At 41.8% G+C, this 20,922-nt stretch overlaps 2 protein-coding genes across 4 annotated transcripts in view; one reads left to right on the top strand and one right to left on the bottom strand.

Annotated features, from left to right (window-relative positions):
* The window catches only part of CUL4A (cullin 4A), a 36,892-nt gene extending 30,126 nt beyond the window's left edge, over positions 1-6,766 (bottom strand). The window contains exons 1-3 of the mRNA XM_075057440.1: positions 6,514-6,766; positions 5,882-5,997; positions 1,220-1,323 (exon numbers count right to left, since the gene is read on the bottom strand). Coding sequence (XP_074913541.1) covers positions 1,220-1,323; positions 5,882-5,997; positions 6,514-6,685 — 392 coding nt within the window. The 5' untranslated portion in view covers positions 6,686-6,766. The remainder of the gene's footprint in view (positions 1-1,219; positions 1,324-5,881; positions 5,998-6,513) is intronic.
* Positions 5,958-20,916, top strand: PCID2 (PCI domain containing 2). 3 transcript variants are annotated; one of them, XM_075057444.1, is made up of 15 exons: positions 5,958-6,086; positions 7,817-7,901; positions 9,412-9,501; positions 10,066-10,139; positions 10,886-10,953; positions 11,510-11,549; positions 12,040-12,094; positions 13,799-13,902; positions 14,640-14,715; positions 14,840-14,981; positions 16,096-16,196; positions 18,233-18,306; positions 18,477-18,602; positions 18,811-18,934; positions 19,972-20,916. In XM_075057444.1, the coding sequence occupies exons 2-15, from the start codon at positions 7,866-7,868 to the stop codon at positions 20,059-20,061; spliced, it is 1,200 nt and encodes a 399-aa protein (XP_074913545.1). In that variant the 5' UTR covers positions 5,958-6,086; positions 7,817-7,865; the 3' UTR covers positions 20,062-20,916. The 3 variants fall into 3 exon arrangements, with proteins under 3 accessions (XP_074913545.1, XP_074913543.1, XP_074913544.1); XM_075057442.1 differs by lacking the exon at positions 5,958-6,086 and adding an exon at positions 7,311-7,438; XM_075057443.1 differs by lacking the exon at positions 5,958-6,086 and adding an exon at positions 7,452-7,715.
* The last annotated feature ends 6 nt before the right edge of the window (positions 20,917-20,922 follow it).

Below are 20,922 nucleotides of genomic sequence, written 5' to 3'. Positions count from 1 at the left end.
GATTTATGTACCTATGTTTCTTATATGCTATGTAGAAGCCAGACGTCTTAACTGGGACTCGAAAAAAAACCCCAAAACCACACAACCCAAAACCATGTTGGGACTTAACTAGATAATGGGGCAGGGGGGCAGGAAAGAAGAGATACCTGGGATCTTCTTTACGAGTGCAGGCACCTACCTGGGGAATGCAGTGAACTGAGAAACTGAAAGTCACAACCCAAAGCACATTTAAGGCATTCACCTGGAACGAAGGTTCTTTCTGGGCCCCAGTCCCTTGCTTCTTTCTATTATAATCTACCATTTTCTGCTAATAAAATACATAGACACGTGGGAAACAGTGCCGTTAAGTATGGCACTCTCCAGCATCTGCTTGCTCAGGCATTCCCCAGCAACGTGGGGACAGCCAGGCGGGTGTACACTCTATTTATCTTACTGCCCAAGCAAGTGCAACCCCTAGGCTGTTACACAAAAGGTAACTATCACATAAAGCATGGTCTCAGCATGCAAAGCACAATGGGATTCAGAAAATAGGGGTGGCTGCACCCAGGTGTCCAGAGAAGATCTACAGGCACTTACTTCTGTGACCAGTTCAGCCAGAAGAAAAGCCCAGCAATGTAACTTCAGGAAACTATGGGGAAATTTACTGTAAAACTTCAAGTTTCTGTGCGTCCCAAGACAGCCAAGTGATCTCCTGAACTTAGAGCTCTCTCCCAAGAACCTCCTAAGCACACAGAAGATACCTAAAAGGCTTGTTGAATGCCTCCGTGACACATAGCCGCTGGCCAGTAGTTATTTTTGGTCAAACAGGTGTACTTTATGTTTGAGAATTCTTTTACAGAAGACACTGTTGTTGAAAATTACTGCAGTGATTTTTTTATTTTAAAGCTATTGCTACTGTAAGCATCTCCACTACTCACCTGCCATACAAATCCATACCTGCTGTTAAATATCATAGTGCTACTGAAATTTTCTAAATTAGGTGTAACATTTGCATTCCTATTAAAATAAGTAAATTGTTATTAGCATGCTACTTATTGGTACACAAAAATTATTCACTCAGATGGCTAAAGTTGCTTATGCCTGATTTGAAAATGTAAGTGGTCAAGGAACCTCTTTAACACATTGGCAATTATGGGTGTAATTTTTACAAAGTATTGTTTTAAAAAATAATGATTTACACTAACCATTCTAACCATTTCTGTGCACGAGAAAAGGATATTCTCTGAATTGAAGGATTTGTGCTTTCACATGATCTTCACAGACTTGTCGCAGCTGTTTGTACAGTGTAGCAGAGACTTTGTAAGAACAGAGATTTTCAACAGCCTAAAAACCAAAAAAAGATTATGAAGAGACAAAAAGAAAAAAACAGCTCAAATTTTTGTGCCTGCATAATCAAGGCCAACAACAAAGAGAAAAAAAAATATCAGCATTATCTGTTCAAGCTGTGCACAAAAACAAAACTTCAAAATGAAATTATCTGAACTATGAAGAAAGATTAAGACTTCATGATTCCTTTCTGATTTCGGTCCCTTCTTATACTGCCGGATTTCGTGTACAAACAAGGTCCACCATCACCACCTGGGTCATATTTCAGATGTGCTGTTAAACATTACTCGAATTTTCCCCCACTTGAATACTGCTTGGCAGCGGAACTCTTCCGTAGGTTCATTTTGTGCATCTTCCAGCGCAAGCGCACATGCACTTTTTTGGGGGAAACACAATCATACCAAATATTTGCATTCTTAATAATTTTCAGGTACACATTTCAACTACTATCTCTAAATGGCAAATGAACACAGCTGCTTTCCTGTCATTTTATTAACTTATTTCTTTCCAAGTGTTTCCACTGATTGACACACTCATGCTAAGGTATGTAAACTGAGGGGAAAAGATAATAATAATAATAAAAACTAACAAAACCCCCACATTAACTGTTAAATAAAGACTTGAAATGATTTATTGGGACCTCACAGGATTTAGCTGAGTATTTATCCAGAGCTGACCAAGACGACCGATTCTGCCCCAAACCAAACATTCCTGTGGTCACTACATTAATGTAAATAGAGTTGTTACACAGCTGACCCAGACTACGCTGAGACAGCTCTGACCATCTCTAGAATACTGCTGTTCAGCTATTCAGTAATTACGTTGTCTTACACTAACATTTTTTCCTCACAAGAAACTCAATGAAAATGCCAGAGAGAAAACGTAGCCTTGCTTGATACCACTGCCTATATTTAGACTTTGTTCCAGGCACACTTTATTTTAACTTGTGTGCTGTATTTCAATAAATTATTTTATTAATAGACCATAGCATCTGAAATGAATCACCATGAAGACAGCCAAATGTTCTGTGAGAACTGTGAAGTTTACAGCAAGTATTTTTGGCCATTCAGTGGTTCATACAAAATTATCTGAAGGAGTTAGACATGATTTTCAGAACTAAAAATCCAGCTGTCTTGAACTTCACCTCAACTGCCTTTGTGCTATGAGGTGATACTGCAGAGAGCATTGCCTAAGATTTAAAGCGCTATTTCACCTGGGCAACTAAAACCGACCCAAGAACGTTCTCCTTTGCTCCAGAGGATTTATAGTGTCGCATTTTGTTGATAAATTTACTGATAGCATCAAGGAACTTGGACAAAGTTTCAGTATTATCCAGTGCTTGGCCTTTACTCAGTTTTCCCCAAACTTTAGTTTTTTCTGGTGTATCTTACTTCTTTGTAATATGAAACGTTACGGTACCTAAAGCCAGCATGTACCTCTTTGTCAAAGTGTTAGTAAATGTTCTTCACTCCGTTTCAGTTTAAGATCCCCCAAACACACAGGCTAGCAAGTGCATGGGCAGAGAGAGACGTGAGGGGGAAAGCAGGGCTGCTTCCTTGGGCAACAGTGCTTGGCTAAAAGTGTATTTCAAACTGCAGCTGTATCATCTCAGTGACACCTCTACTAGCTGTTTCTGCTTTTTTTGCAGGTGGTGGGGCATGAAATCCAGTCATTTCCTCCTTTTTCACCTTTTGTTTCATTCAGAATTTTTGCTCCCTCTCTTTCTGAAGAAATTTGATTTGACTTTTATTCATCTTGCACACAATTAGTTTGGAAAAAAGCTACAGTAATTATCACATGTACAAGGATACGAGAAAGACAACAGTTTTAGACTCTTCACCTACACAAACCTCATAAAAGTTCTGCTTCAAATCAACCTTTTAATAGCTTGTTTTGAGCAGAGTCTTCTGTTTTAACATATAGCATGCAAATTATTGCTACTTCTTGTATTATTTCCTCTATAGGTTCTAACATCCTGAAGAGTTTGTCTTCCAAAACACAAAGTGAACCTGCTTCCCAGCGATCTCCCTGTGGGATAATTCTAACCTACCTGATGTCGTCTTATTTAAATGTACACCAACTATGGCTTCCTCAATTTTGATACAATATTAAAGAAAGCAAACAAACAAAACTATCACACAGTGCCTGTATTATGTTTTTCATCTGGTTTTAAACCAGATAAGTTAAATGAAAGCTGCAACAAACCGTATTCACACATAACCATTTTGCGGACAGTTTGTTGTGTTGTCTAAGACATAGCTGCCCTTCCTATCCATCCATCCAAATAAAAGTCTGGTCAGGACTCTCCATCATTTTTTTTTCCCTTCACTACTACACCGTCCTACTCTATGTCCTCCAGAAGGGCAGCGCTGCCCCATTTCAGGTTATTTAGGACCTTGCTGCAAAGGGAATTTTCTTTTTCCATTATTTTTCTCACTCACTCCTCACTTGGCAATTCTTTGCACTGCCCCACTTTCTCCATCCCATCAAGTATAAGCTCCTTCTATCAAAATCTGTGCAATCTACCACCAATCCCAGACATCATTTCTATTTTAGTCGCAAAAAAAATTGGCTGCCACCCTCCCACTGTTCACTGACTAGGTCTCTGCCAAGCACCTTCGTGCCTGATCCCACACTGCCTCTAAAGCCTGGAAAGGAGTATCCTTCGGGCTTCCCACAAAGCCTTGTCATTGTTCTTCAGTTTTTCCTCTGCCACCGTGCCAAATTGAATAAATAAATCAGAAAGTTCAAAGGCAGGCTGGTACACTAGCACTGAACTCTCCTAGGCCTCTCACTTCCTCCCATAGCGTCAGATAAAGACTCGGGGAGGGGGGGGGCCGATAGTAAGAACTGATGCATACAGAGAAATTTTCTCCTGTAGATGACTCGGTGCTCACCAACAGGCAGCTAAAACGATCTGTAAGTACAGATCAGGTTTCTGACAGATGCTGAACTTCATCTTTTATTCCTTTGGCAGGAGCGTACGTACCTATCCACGTGCAGGCACGCTGACCGCCACCACCCACCGTGCAGAAATCTCACTGATTTGCACCGCCGCCTTACAGATTATTGGACTGGCCTTGCGCAGTTTTTACAAATAAGCAGGCAAACAGAAAAAGCAAGAAGTACAGTTCTCCCTTCAGAGTTGATCTGAAATCTCTCTCCTCCTCTTCTGCCAAAACTCAAGTCTGTACCCGGGCGATTTCATAGCCGTGTTACTATAATCTCATTTCTGAGCCTCTGAAAACAAGTTAGGTAACGCTCGAAGCATCTGTGAGGGTTGGTTTGTTGTTTTTTTTTTGCTAGGCATGAAAAAGCAGGATTTTTCAGATGCTGAGTTTAAAACCATGAAATATATTATGTAATTCAAACTCTGCAAACCTGCAAGTATTAATAGATGCATATATCACAGTCAAGTTAATCTCTTTAAAGGGAATAAATTATATTAAGTCAATATGCATTTACATAATCACCCATTTTAGACCCAGATATTATATACCCTAACTAATCACAGGGACAAGTACAGTCAGCTCTCAAATTCATCCCTATTTTCTTGAGTGTGGACCCCATATGGACTGCTGGCTTTCCCCTCCCTCACAGCCTGCACTTTGCAGACAACATCAAACCTACCTCAACTGAACATTTAGAAAATTTTAGGTGAGCATATAATAAAGTCTTAAGTCCCGATCTGGCAATGAGATCGACATCTGCAGCTCAAACACCTGCACCCACAGAAAACTCGTAACTAACTTAAGCTATGTAGCACAACTTAGCGCATCAGTAATTTTTTACAACATGATCACTGTAGAAAGTTACAGCTTCAGTTAGCTACCTCAAAGCACATACATTTAAAATAATATAGAACTAAACCATATGTAAATGGAGAAAGTAGACAGAAACGACTCATGAGTATTTCTCTCTTACCCTCCCTAGCCCCTGCTCCAGTAGTCCAGATGTCCCAGAAATACTTTTTCACCATTTTAATAATAAAACTAAGATCCCAGTTGTTACGAAAACGTAACAGTAATCTGAAACGCAGGTAAACTGACAGTTTGTTGCTTGCTCAACCAAGATTCTTTTTTAATTCCCCACAGGGTATTGATGCTGAAGCCTAATTGTTATTATCTCGTAACAACAAATATTTCAACACAAGAGACTATGGCATGTAGAAAAGGGAAATCATCATAAAATATGTATCTGCATCACCCAGCGAGAGGAACATCCCGTTTCCAGCATCTCGAGTGGGCACTGTACTAAAAGAGACCTAGACTTAAATCTCAGCCGTGCCCAGGCACAGCTTTCTGTGTCTCCCAACATAAACTGCTTTTTCATGGGCCCAGATCCTGGTAGCTCTCCAAGAACTGATAGATAAAACTGCAAACTTGACTGGAAACAGAGTGCGGAGCAAACAGTTCCGAAAATATAATCAGCTTTTAAGCAATCAAATCGCCTGATATTCCACGTGTCGCTCTGTGAAGGTCCCAAAGCATTTGATTTTCCTTCTGTTACACCGAAGAAAAAAAACAACCAACCAAACCAACCCTACGCGCCTTACCTGGTAGAGCTCTTCAAGGTTGTATTTAATAGAAACGCTGCTCTGTATGGCTCCCACCGCCTCATGAAGTTTCTGCCAGGTGTCCCGAGTGTAATTATCCGGCAGTTTGGGTCTTTCTGCGAAAGAAGACACGGGCGGTTGGAAACTCAACGGGAACTCCGCACCGATCCCTCTCACCCCGCTCCCTTCGGTTTGGCACAAGAAGGTAACGAACACCCCCCCCCCTCCACCCCCCCACACCCCGGGGGGGGGCGACGAGACCTTCGCTCGCTGCGTTTGACCCCGGCACCCCCCACCCCGCTAATTAGTTTTGACACTAAGGTGGCTTTCTGCCCGCTCGCCTATAAGGGAGACAGTCCTGCCCCCCCCCCTCCACGCCTGTCCCGGTCAAGCCCCAAAAACCGCGACGGGGAGGGTTATCAGCCCGCCGGCAGGCTCCCCTCAGCCCAGATAAGGCGGCGGGGCGGGTGACAGCGGCGGGGTCGTCGTGTCTGTCCCCCCCCCCTCCAAAAAAAAACCCACCAACCCACCCTGCCTGCGGGGAAGGGGCGGGGAGCGGCCGGGTAAACACGGGTCGGGCCGGGGCCGGTGGCACCTGCGGGGGCAGAGGGCCCGGCCCGCCCCGCACCCACCTCTGAAGTTCTTGATCACGAGTTTCTTGGAGGAGGCGGTTGTGCTTCCTCCTCCTCCTCCTCCTCCGGCGCGGGTAGTGGCGGCAGCGGCCAGCGAGGCGGGTTTGGTGAGCCCGTTGGTGTGTCCCACTAAGGCCGACAAGTGCGGCTTCTTCTGGGGCTCGTCCGCCATCTCCGCCCCGGGCGCCGTGTCCGGCCGGGGTAAGGCGCTGGGCTGGGCACGGCCGGTCCCCGCCTCCTCCTCCTCCTCCTCCTCCTCCTCCTCTCTCCCGGCCCTCCCCGCCGTCACCGGGCCGGCAGACAACCACAACCGGCCCGCCCTCCACCCTTCCCACCGGGAATCCCCGGCTCGCCGTCCGACACCGCCCACAACCACCGGCTGCGGGGCCGGGTTTGGACCGGAGCTCACAAAATGGCTCCCACCCACCCCCCGCCATTCCCAGCCGGGGCAACCCCGGGGCCCTCACGCTTGTCCGAGGACACCCCCCCCCCCCCTTCCCGCGGGGACCCCTCCGTTACACCCCTCACATTGAGTGCCTTGAAGAGCGGTGGTCTCGAGTTAAAACCGCTTTGATCTAGCTTTTTTACTTTTTTTTTCTTTTTTTTTTTTTTTTTTTCCTCCCCCCCCGACTCCCCGCCCGCCCGCCTCCCCTCGAACGCGCAGCCCACCCCGACCCACGAGGTTTATCACCGACGCACGCCCTCGCCCCCCCCGCCCATCGCGCTTTTCCATTGGCTACCGGGGTAAAGCCACGCCTCCTGGGGAGCTGCTTGTGGGCGGGGAAAAGGGGGGGCGGCGGCCGCAGCTATTGCTGGGCGGAGTTCGCTGGCTGGCGCCCGGCGCCTTGCCGGGTACCGGAAGCGCGGCGGAAGTTGCTGGAAGCGCCGTACCGACTAGCCGGAAGTGCGGCGCCTATGGCTGAGGGTGGGCTTGGCGGTGGGGCAGGGCGGGCCGGGGCTGAGGTGGGGGGCGGACAGGTGTCCCTCTCCGCCATTATCTGCCAGCAGGGCCGTGGTCCTGCCTCCTTCCAACGCCTGCCCTCCGCTTTCGGCCACCCGCGGGCTTCCAGGGCTTTCCGCCTTCCTCGGGGCCTTCGTGCTAGGGTTTCCCCCTCCGCAGGCTGTTTCCCCCCGGCCGGCAGCCTGTGTCTCTGCTCTGCTCCGCTCTCCCCGCGGCTGCCTTCACGTAGCCCGGGGCTGAGGTTCGGTGAAGCCATCCCCTGCTTCCTCAGAGCGAAGGGGGGGGTGTCTGTGTGGGGTATTATTGCTTTGGTGTGCTCTTAAACTCCTCTTCGTTTTGCAGAATGCGATACGACTGCCTTTCATTCGGGACTCCTGCCTCTTAGGTTTTGATGGCGCACATCACCATAAATCAGTATTTGCAGCAAGTAAGCAAGTTTTTGTTTGGTTTTGTTTTTATTTGTGGGCACTGCTCAGAGGACGTGGATGTATTTTACTTCCCTGTAAATGTGTTGCCTTGCTTAAGAAATGAATCAACCTAGAATGTGTGATGTGGTAAAGAAATATACTTCTTAAGTCTGTATTAAGTATACCGGCTGTGCACCAAGAGTGTATACCTGGAATTCCTGAATGTACTGATATAACAGATAGAATTTATCCATAAGACCTGACATGGTGGGATTGTCTGTGCGTGCGGTAACAAATGCAGCTCAGGGATTCAAGAAATACAGGGATTTAAGAAGTACAGAAATACACAGTGTGTGTGGCGTGGAGGATGGAGAGACAGGAGCGGGGTCACAAGGCTGCCAGCTGGACTGAACCCTCAGTGTCAAGCTTTTACTGTGGTCACTCTGACTGCTTCTTTCTGAACCATGATTCAGCCAAGATCACTCAAGTCAATTGAATGAAAGGCACAAAAAGAGAGTAATTGTTTGGCTTTCAGTCTCAAAATGGAGCGGCTGAGATCTCTCATCTCTGATCTGCTCTGAAAAGTCAGCATCTTGTCCAGTTGACAGCCCATTTAACATTTAGTAAGAAAAACTACTTCCAAAACACAAAACTGGCACTCCTTTACTTGCAAAAACCCACCAATCTCTGAAAGAGTTTAAGCAGTTGATTTTCCCTCTTGCTGTTTCCCTTGCTGTTGTAGCTTAGGATTTTTCCCATTTGGTATGAGCTTTCCATGCAGCAAAAAGTTGTGGTGGTTTTGTTTTTTTTTCCTATCGGAACACAAAAAATATGACAAATAAAGCACAAACAGTGGGAAAGGAGCTCTTAAGAAGTAATATCTAAAACTACTTCCACAACTGAGGAAATTTCCAGCTTGATGTCAGACTAAGCTGCACAGACAGACGGTTTTTTACAAGGAGTTATTGTTAGCAGGAAGCAGAATCAAACCATTCTCCCACAGAATATAACATTTACAGTCTTGGCAGGTTTCAAAAGTATTCTATATAGATGCTAGTCTAATACCAGACATTGCCTGTGGAATGATAGCTGTGTGTTTAATCTACCTGTCTTCATTTTTGAAGTGTTACTCAAAAGATTGTTTATGCCTTCACATATATGTTTGATGCCTGTAAGTCCCACTGAAATTTTAAAAAGCTTGACCAAATCTGGCTCACAATTGCTGTTTTACAATGCTAAATCCATGTAAGTTGTTTGGGGATTCTCTGGTTTGCTCATATACTACAAATAAGGAAAAAGCCACAATAATAGCGTTCACCCTACCTTCTCCCTGATACCTTTTTGAAAAACAGGTGCATTGAGAGTACAATATTGATTCATTCACTTTTAAACCTTTAAAAACTCACGTTTGTGTTGGTATTGATGTGGATGAACAGTGGTAACAAGAAGGTGGCTTCTGTAGTCACGTGTAAATATGTTGTATGGCTGTGACTGGATTTTAGTCTGTAACGGGGCTGTTTTCTTTGGTAGGTACAAGAAGCCATTGACAGCAGAGATGGACAATTTTGTGCAGAATTGGTATCATTTAAACATCCACATGTTGCAAACCCAAGGCTACAGGTGAGAATCTGGTTTTGACCTTTCTTTTGTCTTGCTTTTGGTTTTCCTAGCTCTCTATATGGGTTCCTTTCCATTGGAGATAAACCTCAGAAATCTGTTTCACAGGCCAGAGCAGGATCCCCTTGTAGGTTTGTTTCCCTTTTCTTCTTACAAGGATATTGTGTATTTCCTTTTTTTTCCTGGGTGGCTTTTTGTGTTCCGCTTTGAATTGTTTTCTGGATAGATACGGTCTTGAAAGTCCCTTCTGGCCAGGTCTACATTAGTTAGTAACGTGGCACAGTGGAAGTGACTATAAAGAGAAAACCAGTGGGTAGCAAGGGTCCAGTGTTTGTGCTATATGCATTTCAGATGCTTTTATTTAAGGTGAGCTCTAATCAGGTTCTGCAGAAAGAATGCACACTAGCCATTCATTACACTAGATGTGATTATTAACGTAACTTAAGGTTCTGATAGATAGCAAAGGCATGTATGCATAAAACTGCCATGACAGAACATCCATATGATGTTCTGTTTCTGGTGCATTGGATGTTCCTTTAATGTTTTGCTGATTTATTCTATACTTAGCTTCCGTCTCCAGAGGAGAAGTGTCAACAAGTTTTGGAACCACCATACGATGAAATGTTTGCAGCCCACTTAAGGTAAAGATGGACCAGGAAAGTAAAGTCAGTTCTGAGGCAGCCAGCAGGGATGGGGAAGGATATCCTTAAGTTTACTTAGTTATTTTAAAGGGCTCACATCTGAGAACTTGGTGTTTATTACTCTTACAAGTAGTGCTAGAACTGCAGGAAATAAAGACCTGCTCTTTCCTCTCCATGTAAAGTTTGCTTTATGTACCTGGCGGTCATCTGCTTACAGTCATTGACACAGCTTTGGTTTTGGTGCTTGCTGTTTCCTTTGCTCTGCATTGGCAAGCTACACAAGAAGTTAGAGTGAAATAAGCAAGGGAAAGAAATATTTTTAAAAGGGAATTTTAGTCATAAAAGTACTCTTAAGACAGCTTTAGGACCTAAGTAATTCTGTGAGGCTTTTATTTAAAAAATTCCTGCATTAATGCATCCTTAGTTCACTTCCAGCAGTCTTGGAATTTTGTTTTATCTGTGCTAATCTTGGTGACGGTTTCAATAAGCATTAGCATATTACAGTTGATACTGTACATATTATAGAAGCAAATCCCTATTCATCTCTCGGATCAGTTTTCTACAATTATCAAGCTTAGCGCTGTGTTAAAATACTTGTGCCATTTTGTTAGGAACGTTTCTAATCGTATTTCTGCGTCTCTTTTAAATAAACCATAAAGCTCTGTGCCTGTTAAGAGGCAAAAAGAAGTATTTGTCTTGGCGCATATGGTATTTTCTGATGCACTAATGCACCTTTTCTTTGACAGGTGTACTTATGCTGTCGGAAACCATGACTTTATAGAAGCATACAAATGCCAAACAGTTATCGTCCAATATCCTTTTCCATAAATCTTGTACATTGTTTTCAGATTAACTATATGTCTTCTTGTAGAATAAGTTATCTTTACCCCTTTTAAAATCTAGTAGAATGTGGTCTGCTTCCAAATACACTTCAGCTATTTAGGTTCCTAAGCAAGCAAATCCAGATACGCTCTTCTCCTTTCGACTTTCTGTAGGACTAAGAAGGAAGAGAAACCAGGAAAAATAGAAAATTTAAATTCTAAAATAGAAAATTAATTTCTTGTGGAGTATAGGAGACCCTCAAATCATTAACATACCTCCCAGTTTGTACTTCGTTAGAGGGGAAGATGCTGATAAAGCAAGCTCCTATCATATCTCTACGTGGCCAGTGTTTCTTACTGCCACACCAAGGAGTGTGCGGCTGTGCTCATGTTCTTCCCTGCTGCGTCTTTGCATCCTGACTCCTCATCTGCTTGCTGCTTTATTGGTTTCTGCCCTTTCATGTAGTAGTATATGGTACCATTCAACTGCTGTTTTTTAAATCTCTGCTTCATTTCATAGCATTTTAAATTCTCCTATATACAATACATCTTTCCTGCGAGCATTTCAGGCACATAAAGAAGAAAACTGGTAAGTGCATCATAGAGAGCTACTAGAAACTAGACTCTTGTATTTCCCTTGTATAATACCATAATCGTCAAACTAAAAGTATGCTTACATTTTTTATTTATCCTCAGCGATGCTTAAATGCAGTCTAATTGGTTTTGCTGCCTGTTTGAGTGTTTAGGTCCAAAAGTGTGAAAAGTAAACATCTGAGCTTAGTTACATGGAATTGTCCATAAGTAAAGGTGAAGAATTTATTCAAAGTGAGATGCTATTTTATTAAAGCCACAGTAAAAAAAGTTTCAGAATTAATTCTTCTTCCAGTGTAGGATTCCTGAAATGCTGAGATCTTGAAGACCTTTCCTTTTAAAAAGTACATCCTTCTGTATTTAAAGTTTAATGTATACTTTTCTAGCTTTATGACCAACTAGCAGAAAAAAACCAAAAAGCTTGTTTCTCATGTCTTGCTTATGGCATGATTTGCACATACTAAGAATACTATGTTTTACTTTTCCAGGGCTTTACCTATCATGTATGCTGTAGCCCTCGATCTTCGAATTTTTGCTAATAATGTAAGTAGATCTTATTAACAGCCTCATTACTTTCATCTGTTAAGAGTTTCCCTGGTGGAAATCTTTTAGACTTTATTACATAGCCTAATTTTGCTCAGTACTGTTTAACTCATTGTTTAGGATTTTGTTGACACACTAAATTCATACAGTCCTATTGAAAAACTTGCGTTGCTTAGTCTGCCCATCTCCCATTTGCAGCTTGGACTAGAGAGGTTCTGAGGACCCGCGTGCAACTCACAGCAGTTGCTTAGAGCATATGAAGTGATTAAGTACTGTCTTTATAGGGTAGCCTGGTGGCACAACTCACTATTTCCATGCGTTTTCCTTGGGATTTGGTGGAGATCTTTGTAAGGGTGGAGATATCCCAGACAACTGAGCTAGTCTAACCCCTCACCACATCTGAAGAGGGAAGTTTCTGCCTCCTTTCCCCTCTTCCAGCTGTGTGTACTGCTCTTGATGCTCATTGGAGCCCCTGCTGAGCCCACACAATGCTGATGAGCAAAAAAAACCCCAAATTTACATTCTTTTTCTCAGGCTAGTGAATTGAAGTAGCTTGTGTAGGGATCTGTTGAGAACTGCTAGGCCAGGGTAAGTGGCAGGATCGTGATCTTGCTCCTCGTCACTTTACCTGAAGAGGTGAAGCCAGAGTTCAAGTTAGATTAGAGTTTGACAATATGCAGTATTTTCAGTGTTTGTCCTCTCAATGCTTTCTTGTGCCCACCCACCCATAAAACAACGCATTTGATGTGCTTGCACAGATAATATTTTGCGTGTGTGTGTGCCTGCTCTGTAACAAGTCTCGATTCTCAGTCTGAAAGGCAAATTCGTATATCTGAGGTGCAGGAGAAAGGGGAAAGTTGGATCAGTCACGCCGTAAGTGTTTGAACTCTGTCTTCTAACCTTAGTATACGCAAAGAATGTGGATACAGAGAAGACTTCTGCAGCAAAGGATGCATTTCCATTTCTTTTCCTTACGTTTCAGCTAGTGAGAATGCAAGCATTCTAATAAAACTTTTTAGAAAGTACATAGTAAATACCTACTCACTCTTTCCCCCCCACCACTCTTTATTAAGTTCTGCATTAATCAGTGCATGGATCTTTCCCATGTATTGGCAACTCATTTTTTTTTTTTCCTCTTGCCACTGTAACATATGTTTTCCATTTCTTTTGAAAGTCCCAGGTCCTAGCAGTGTGTGTTACTACTAGAAAATGTTGAATATGGTTTAGAAATAAAATCTAGCTTTTGTGGCTGTGGAGAGAAGCTTAATTATAAATCCTAAAACTCAAACTCCATAACTGGGGGGGGAATAATTTTAGCTTGCTTTTGTTCAAAAGACATTTTTTTGCCAGACTGTTGGTCTTTGAAAACTTGAGTAGAAGTGTTAATGCTCCAATTCAGCTATCAGATGATCCTGAATTTAGGTTTCTGAGAGCTGCATTAAGCTTAGTGGTGCTAAAGGTAATAGTGGTCAGTGCTATTTTCAAAGGACTGTCCTCCTGTGCATTTGGTTTGGTACATGTTCAGGAGCCTCTCCTAGTGTTTTCTTTTATTCTGTGAGCTTGACTGCCTTCTAGATTTAGTGGATAGCAGGCATGACAAACCTATTGCTATAATACTTTATAAAATGCTGTATTAAGGAACTGTTTGCAACCCAGCAAACCAGGATGTAGAATTACGTATTGTTTCTTGCTGTGTAATGATAGGCAGATCAACAGCTAGTGAAGAAAGGGAAAAGCAAAGTTGGCGACATGTTGGAAAAAGCAGCAGAACTGCTGATGAGCTGTTTTCGAGTCTGTGCCAGTGACACGTAAGTGAAAGATCCTCTATAGAACTTGCACTATTAAATTGTTAAGAACTTAATGAACTTTACATAATATTTTCCCACTTACTAAGACCATATCTGGGTAAGAATGCACACTTCTGAGGCTCGTTTCCTCTCATTTATAGTCTGTTCTCTCGTGACTATTAACTAGAGCTGGAGAGGCCTTCCCTGAGGTTTAACATTCCTAGCAGATGTTGTTGGGAGGGACTGATTATGTCCCTGTTGCTCAGGAAAGATCATTAACACTTTTGTGCCCTGTTCAGTTGTGAAGTTTGCTTCATTATGATTAGATGGAAAAGAAGTGACTCTTTGGTTTCCAGTCTTAGCAATTTTAAGACAGCCAAAGTGCATAAAATGCTTTTTTTTCCCCATCTTTCTTTCACCTTGAATATTATAAGCAACTGCGATGCTAGTGTAAGTGTTACCTCCAGACTGGAGTGAGGACATTGATGCACATGAATGATATTTTGCATGACATATTTTCATTATGTTGAGAAGAAATGTAGCAGTGCTGTTTAAGATGGGAACACATGTTCTGTTTTGACAGTGCTGGTATGGTTTAAGTCAAGGAGTTTGGCCTTGACTTTTATTTTCAGACACCTGTTTTTACCCTAAAAATAAATAAAAAATCTATGGAGGGAATTTACCATAAGGACGAAGTCATTTTTCTTTCAATGTTCAGTACTAGTAGGGTTTTTTTCTTTCTTCTTTTCTTATGACAGTCGAGCAGGCATTGAAGATTCCAAAAAGTGGGGCATGTTGTTTCTCGTGAATCAGCTGTTTAAAATTTATTTTAAGGTAGGGTTCAAGTCTGGTAAGCTGTATTTTGTATTTCATATTCTAAGTCAGACCCACCCTTTTTATATGATACTATCTATCTACACTCTCTGAGTAAAATGCAATTAATCTTTTTTTTTAACAGATCAACAAGCTTCATCTATGTAAGCCCTTAATTAGAGCAATTGACAGCTCAAATCTGAAGGATGAATACAGTATGGCACAGCGTGTTACATACAGATACTATGTTGGGCGCAAAGCCATGTTTGACAGTGACTTTAAGCAAGGTACTGTGTGCCAGTGAGACAGATCTAAAGTCTTGCTGCTTGGTGTGAGATCTGGCTGATGTCGTGTGTGTGTGACTCAAAATGGGTGTAGAAGGTACAGTTGTGTTTGCATTGATCAAAGGAAAAGTCATGCGGAAAGATCCAAGGGCCACAGGCTGAGTCAGATCAGAGATGAGATTACGTGACGCTTCTAATTGTAGTGTATGCCCAGTTTTAAAATACTGGTGGCAGTGAAGTTCTCTATAGTCTTACGCATTATGTATGTGCATAATAAGATGTACCAGCATCCAAAAGAATAGGTTTGTACAAGGTTTCGCAAAGGAGGCTTTGCAACTCTCTTGTCCTCTTCAAGTTGCTGTATGCCACATAAGAAATCTTCAGCAAACCGTACTGTAGAATTAGTTTCTCAGTGCTTTGATTTTGGGAGATGTAGAAACTGCATTTCTGAGGTTTCTAACAGAGTCACTAATAGAAATGCTTCTAGAGCTAAGGTGTACAACTTTCATCACTAACTCAAACCCCTGACCAAAATCTATTCTGGAGCCGGTTTTGTTACTTTAAACAGTGTCTTCTGCCAGTCAAGCTTGTAATTTTTCTCTCGGTGAAAACTAATGAGAGCTTTTCATGTTGTTATGCTGTGTGATCTCACTGGCATGTTTCTGCAGCTAGCAGATGTGTGCATCATATGCGGCTTGCATCCACTGAAGAACCTAATCTGTGAATTTAGAAAATAGAGTTCTGTTTCATCAGCTCTTCTTGAGATTCTCCCCTCTTGTAATAGTAGCACAATCATAATACTGAAATGAGCTGAAAATTCCAATATTGCTTGTAACTGTTACCTCTGACATCTAGACCTTGACAAGTTTTCTTTGACTTTCTGAAGGAGGACTTATTTTTCTGGTAATACTTTGTATTTTGTGTGAATCTCCAATAATTCTGACAGCCTTTTTCTTAGTGTGTTTTGATTGGTATGATTCTTTTTTATATCATTTCAAATATCATGTGTTCAAGCTATAGATGGACATTGAGCACAAAATTACAGAATTTGGGTTACAGTTTTAATCCGGTTTTTGTTGTTGACTCATGTTACTAGCACTTTTATTTGTGTCTGCAGCTGAAGAGTATCTGTCATTTGCCTTTGAGCACTGTCACCGCTCAAGCCAGAAGAACAAAAGAATGATTTTGATCTACCTGCTGCCAGTAAAAATGTTGTTGGTGAGTAGATGTTACTCTTCTAAATAATTTGGGGGGCGGGGGGCAGATAACTGAACTGATGCTCATTATTGTTCTTGGTTTTCCCTTACTGGAATTCAGAGGTTATCTGTGCCTGACCCCCGTAAGAGCCAGCATATGCACTCTTCGTGTGTGAGGACAAAAAATGTTGAATTGTTGTTTATAGCAACACAGGAAGGGAGAAGGTGTGTGTGGGGGGGGAACAAACAAAAACCCCACCCTCCTTTCTCCCTACCTTTCTCCCACCCCTGGTAAAAGTGCAGCCTGAGATTACTTCTTTAATAAAGAGTTCTTTGGAGCAGCACTTCACAGTGTAACTTGGGTCGTGTTGCAGAGTGCCTGTCTGGTCATCAGCCGCACAGATGGGCCAGGAGGTGTGTGGATTCACTAGTGCGAATCCGTCTGCCGCTTTCACCTGGTGGAGGGAAGGAGGGTGTGCAAACAGAGGGCTGAAGACTGTTGAGGGGGGTTTGCCCCAGGAGGGAAAGGATACCTGTCTTTGGGTTTTCTGTTTGCACCCTGTACGTTTGCCCGTTTGAGGCATGTCAGAAGGGTCATGAAGTAGAGCATTTCGGTTTTGAACAAATCAATAAAGACTGGTTACTGTTTGATCATTTTATCTTTCTGTTAAAAGAATTAAGCTCATCTCTGCTTCTTGTTCCTGTCCTTTCCCATGTGCTGTGCTAGCATTTGTGTATCCCTGAGTTAGTGGGATTATGCTAACAATTAATTCAGTGTAACTGAGGGCACAAGAACTAGATTTTAGAGTTTCCTGTTCTTGGCCCTATTACCCACGTTTACCCGTGGAGAATGCTGTTACCACCTGCTTCTGTGAGTTGCCACGTCCCACCTTTGCCCTGGCCTGTTGATGACCATCCTTCCTTTTCCGTTCAGTGCTCCCTTTCCAGTCCCTTGCAGTGTCAAGTGGGTAAAGGGGAAGCATAGTGAGTATGGTAATTGGCTTCTGGTTTTCATTTTTTATTTATTGACTTTCTTACTGGTTGTCTTCAGATCAATCAATGGTCAGGTTGACAAAGGAAAACTAACAGTCTTCCTAAAAACTTTGCCCCAGTCCTGACTGGGTGCCTTAAACTGATGGGTCTGCTAGCGCCTAAAATTACTGTGGTGTTTCTGGAGCAGTTCTAGTGTACAAGAGGCACTAAAGAAACTAGATAAAGGTCATTGTTTTTTACAGTTGGTTGTTTTTAATCAGAGCCCAAACATTAACTCTAACTTTAATCTGTACTAAAATAGCTTGGATGGTTTTTTTTATTCCTAGCAGCTCTCAGTAAACATGCAGCTGAGTTCTGCTCTCAGCTAATCCTCCAACCAGGAAAGGGGTTACCAACAGCATAGCATGATGGTAACTAAATTTAAAGTCTGACCCAAGTCAATGTGCAATCTGATCTCTGCTGTGCAGGGGGAAACAAACAAAGTTTCTTTTTGATAGTGTAGGTGGTTCCGTCTTACCTGATCTAGGAATGAGAATTAATTTTATTTCTTTAAATTTAAACATTCTTTTTCTGTTTGGTGGTGGGGTTTTTTTTTTGAGAGGACATTTTTATTTCCACAGGAAGGCATAGTGAAGAAAAAATCTGGTAGACTGAGCTAGCACTTGACAGTGCTGAAGCACCGCTTGTATTATTAGTAATGCTTGGGATTCCTGCGGTTCTTCTGTTTGCCGAATACATCGTACAGGCATGACATAAAATTTGGATCTGCCTAGGCCTCATGTCACAGGATCTTAATTTTACAAGTTTGATAACTGTTCCCCAACATGAAGAAATACTCAGTAGGCTCCCTAAACTATGATACATAGTGAGTTGAGCTACAAGGTGTTTGGCAGGGGAAAGGGGGTTGTCTTACAAATACTTTTATTCACCTCTTATTCTGTAACAAAAAAAAAAGTGGTTAAACGTTTGTCTTTTTCTCTAACAAATGTTTTTATAGCTTACTAGATTATGTTTAAAACGCATTTGACTTTACCCTGGAAAACTTGGAAACCATTTATTTTTCAGGGCCATATGCCAACAGTTCAGCTCTTAAAAAAGTATGACCTTATGCAGTTTGCTGAAGTAACAAAGGCTGTGAGGTATGATTATTGTTTTATTGCATTGTGTGTTAGTTCAAAAAGTATTAAGTAAAATGTATTTTTCTGGGATGATTGAGGAAGGCAGGGGAGGGATATTCCTACCAAGGCAGACAGTTTCTTTTCTTGTTTGGATGAGACCTTCTCATGTTTTCATTGCTTCATCCTTCTAGTGAAGGCAATCTTCTCCTACTGAATGACGCTCTGACAAAGCATGAGACCTTCTTTATTCGATGTGGAATCTTTCTTATCCTTGAGAAGCTGAAAATCATCACGTACAGAAATCTCTTTAAAAAAGTGTAAGCATAACAAAACCTACGTTTTTGCAAAAGATTTAATATGGTTTCACCTAGGACTGAGATGGAAATGTATATGCTCCTTAGTTCTCTCTGACAGACCTGAATTCCTGTTAAAGTGAATTTATTGTAGAAAGGCCATTTTCCTAAGAACCAGAATTTTTAGGTGATTGTTTCTCAATAACAGATTTTTTCCTGTTGTTTCTTTCAGATACTTACTACTCAAAACCCATCAGCTATCTCTAGATGCCTTTCTCTTTGCCCTGAAATTCATGCAAGTAGATGATGTTGATATTGATGAAGTCCAGTGCATTTTAGCTAACCTTATATATATGGTATGTGCTGACTGCTTGTTGTCTGGTCCTTCCAGACTTCAGACAGTAAAAAATATTAGGTAGAGAATAAAAGTTTATAACAAAAAACGTATCAGTAATTCCAGGTTTTCTTGTGTAAAAAAGTTGATTCACTTGTGCCAAAGAGAAATGCTTTCAGTTGCCCTGTGGGCTTCCTCTAGTTCCTGCCTCCTTTGCAGGAATCAGTTAAAATTGAAGTTGAATTTTACGTTACAAATCCAGTACTTACTTACATTTCTATGTATGCATAAATACTGGTTTAAAAATACAAAAATTGTTACTAGCCCCAAAAGGGATTTGTTCTTCTGCATTTGAAGTAGGACACTCTTGACGTTCTAACATTAGAAGAAATTAAAACCAGATTTCTTTGGTTTTGTTTCACACTTTGTCTTTTACTCAAAGTGGATCTCAACTACTCATGAACAGATAAAGGCTTGAAATCTAGAGATTTCTAATAAATTGAAGATTTTGGAGCAGCATTGAAGTGTTAGCAAGAAAATGAACCGCTTCTCTGTTTCTGAAACAGATTATTTGGTGTAGTCTAGGAGTAATGGAGGGTGGGATTAGGTCACTGGAAGATTTTTTCAGTGTTACCACGTTATGTCTGAAAAGGAAGTACTATGTCATTTAGTTTATTAGGTATGGAATAGCGATTAATTAAAATCCTAGTGTTAAAGTGAGCAAGAGTAAATTTAGAAACTTCTGTAGAGCTCTGTCTCTTCAAGGTAAATGTGAGCAGACCAGTAGGGACCCTGGCAACAGGCGCTCAGCCTGACAGCGCCGTTACTACGCGAACATGGTTATGGTTCCAACTTTCTGCTTACTCTGTGAGTTGACCTGCTTAGGTAAATTGGATCCTTATAGATACTAAGTACAGTAGTGCAGTGGTGATTGAGTATACACACATTGGTTGAGTATACACACATAGCTTTGCTTGATGTAGTCTGAAGACAGCTGAAGTTATAGGCGTTGTGTTACCAGCTTCCAGTACTAACGCTGTCTTTCTCTCCTTCTGCCAGGGTCACATCAAAGGCTATATATCTCATCAGCATCAAAAGCTTGTGGTCAGTAAGCAGAACCCATTTCCTCCGCTGTCAACGGTGTGTTGAGTATTGTGTCTTATCCATGCGAGTACTTTTCAGATGCTCAGCTTGCCCAGTGGAGCTGCTCGTAATCACCCCGAGAACATTGTAAATGACCTGGTTCATGTCCAGGACTGGAATACCGGGAACTGTTTGTGGCTCCTTTCCCAGAATGACCAAGGCTGCCAGTGTTACAAAGTACGTTGGAATGAAATGCTAACTTTTCAATGATAGTTTCCCCAGGCTTTCTAGATCATTCAAAGTATTTCATGAGGAAATAAAGCAAAGCATTCCACATCCTTTCCAAACTACTTACAAGCTTTTATGAAGTACTTTGTTACTATTTCTGCATTTATCTTTCAGAGGGAAGTATCATCCTTTGTTACTTGTGTTAATCCATTCTTCAGAATGGAAGTGATGTTTTCTTTCATGGTTTCTGTGGTTTTTTTAAGCCTTTTCAATTATCTTGCTGATATTGAATACTCTCTTCAAGCTTTCTCTAAAAACTACAGAAGAGGTTGACACAAAAAGCTTTACTGCGTCACAGGACTTATACTGTGTCACAGAACTTACGGGTTCAAGTAAATGTGAGATTTTTATCTGTAGGTGCCCACAGATGGGTTTGGGTTTTTTAAATTCTGGTAATATTCTGTTTCATTTTTGTTATGTTGAACAAAAGCTTATCTAAGTAACTTATCCATACTTGTTTTATTCTGCTTCTGGGAAAGACACTGCCACTGGATCCATTATTTTAAGTGTTACCACCTCGGGGGTTTTGTTTGTTTGGGGGTGGTACAATGTAACTTTGTCCATAGTGATGGGATGGTAGTTCTGGGAGTTTTAAATTATTTTTAAAGGAAATAAAACATTTTTTTTTCCCTCGTTGAG

This window comes from Buteo buteo, chromosome 25, assembly GCF_964188355.1.
Source record: "Buteo buteo chromosome 25, bButBut1.hap1.1, whole genome shotgun sequence".
Taxonomy (NCBI): Eukaryota; Metazoa; Chordata; class Aves; order Accipitriformes; family Accipitridae; genus Buteo; species Buteo buteo.
Note: the sequence above shows the minus strand (reverse complement) of the source record. Positions and strands in the feature narration are given on the sequence as shown.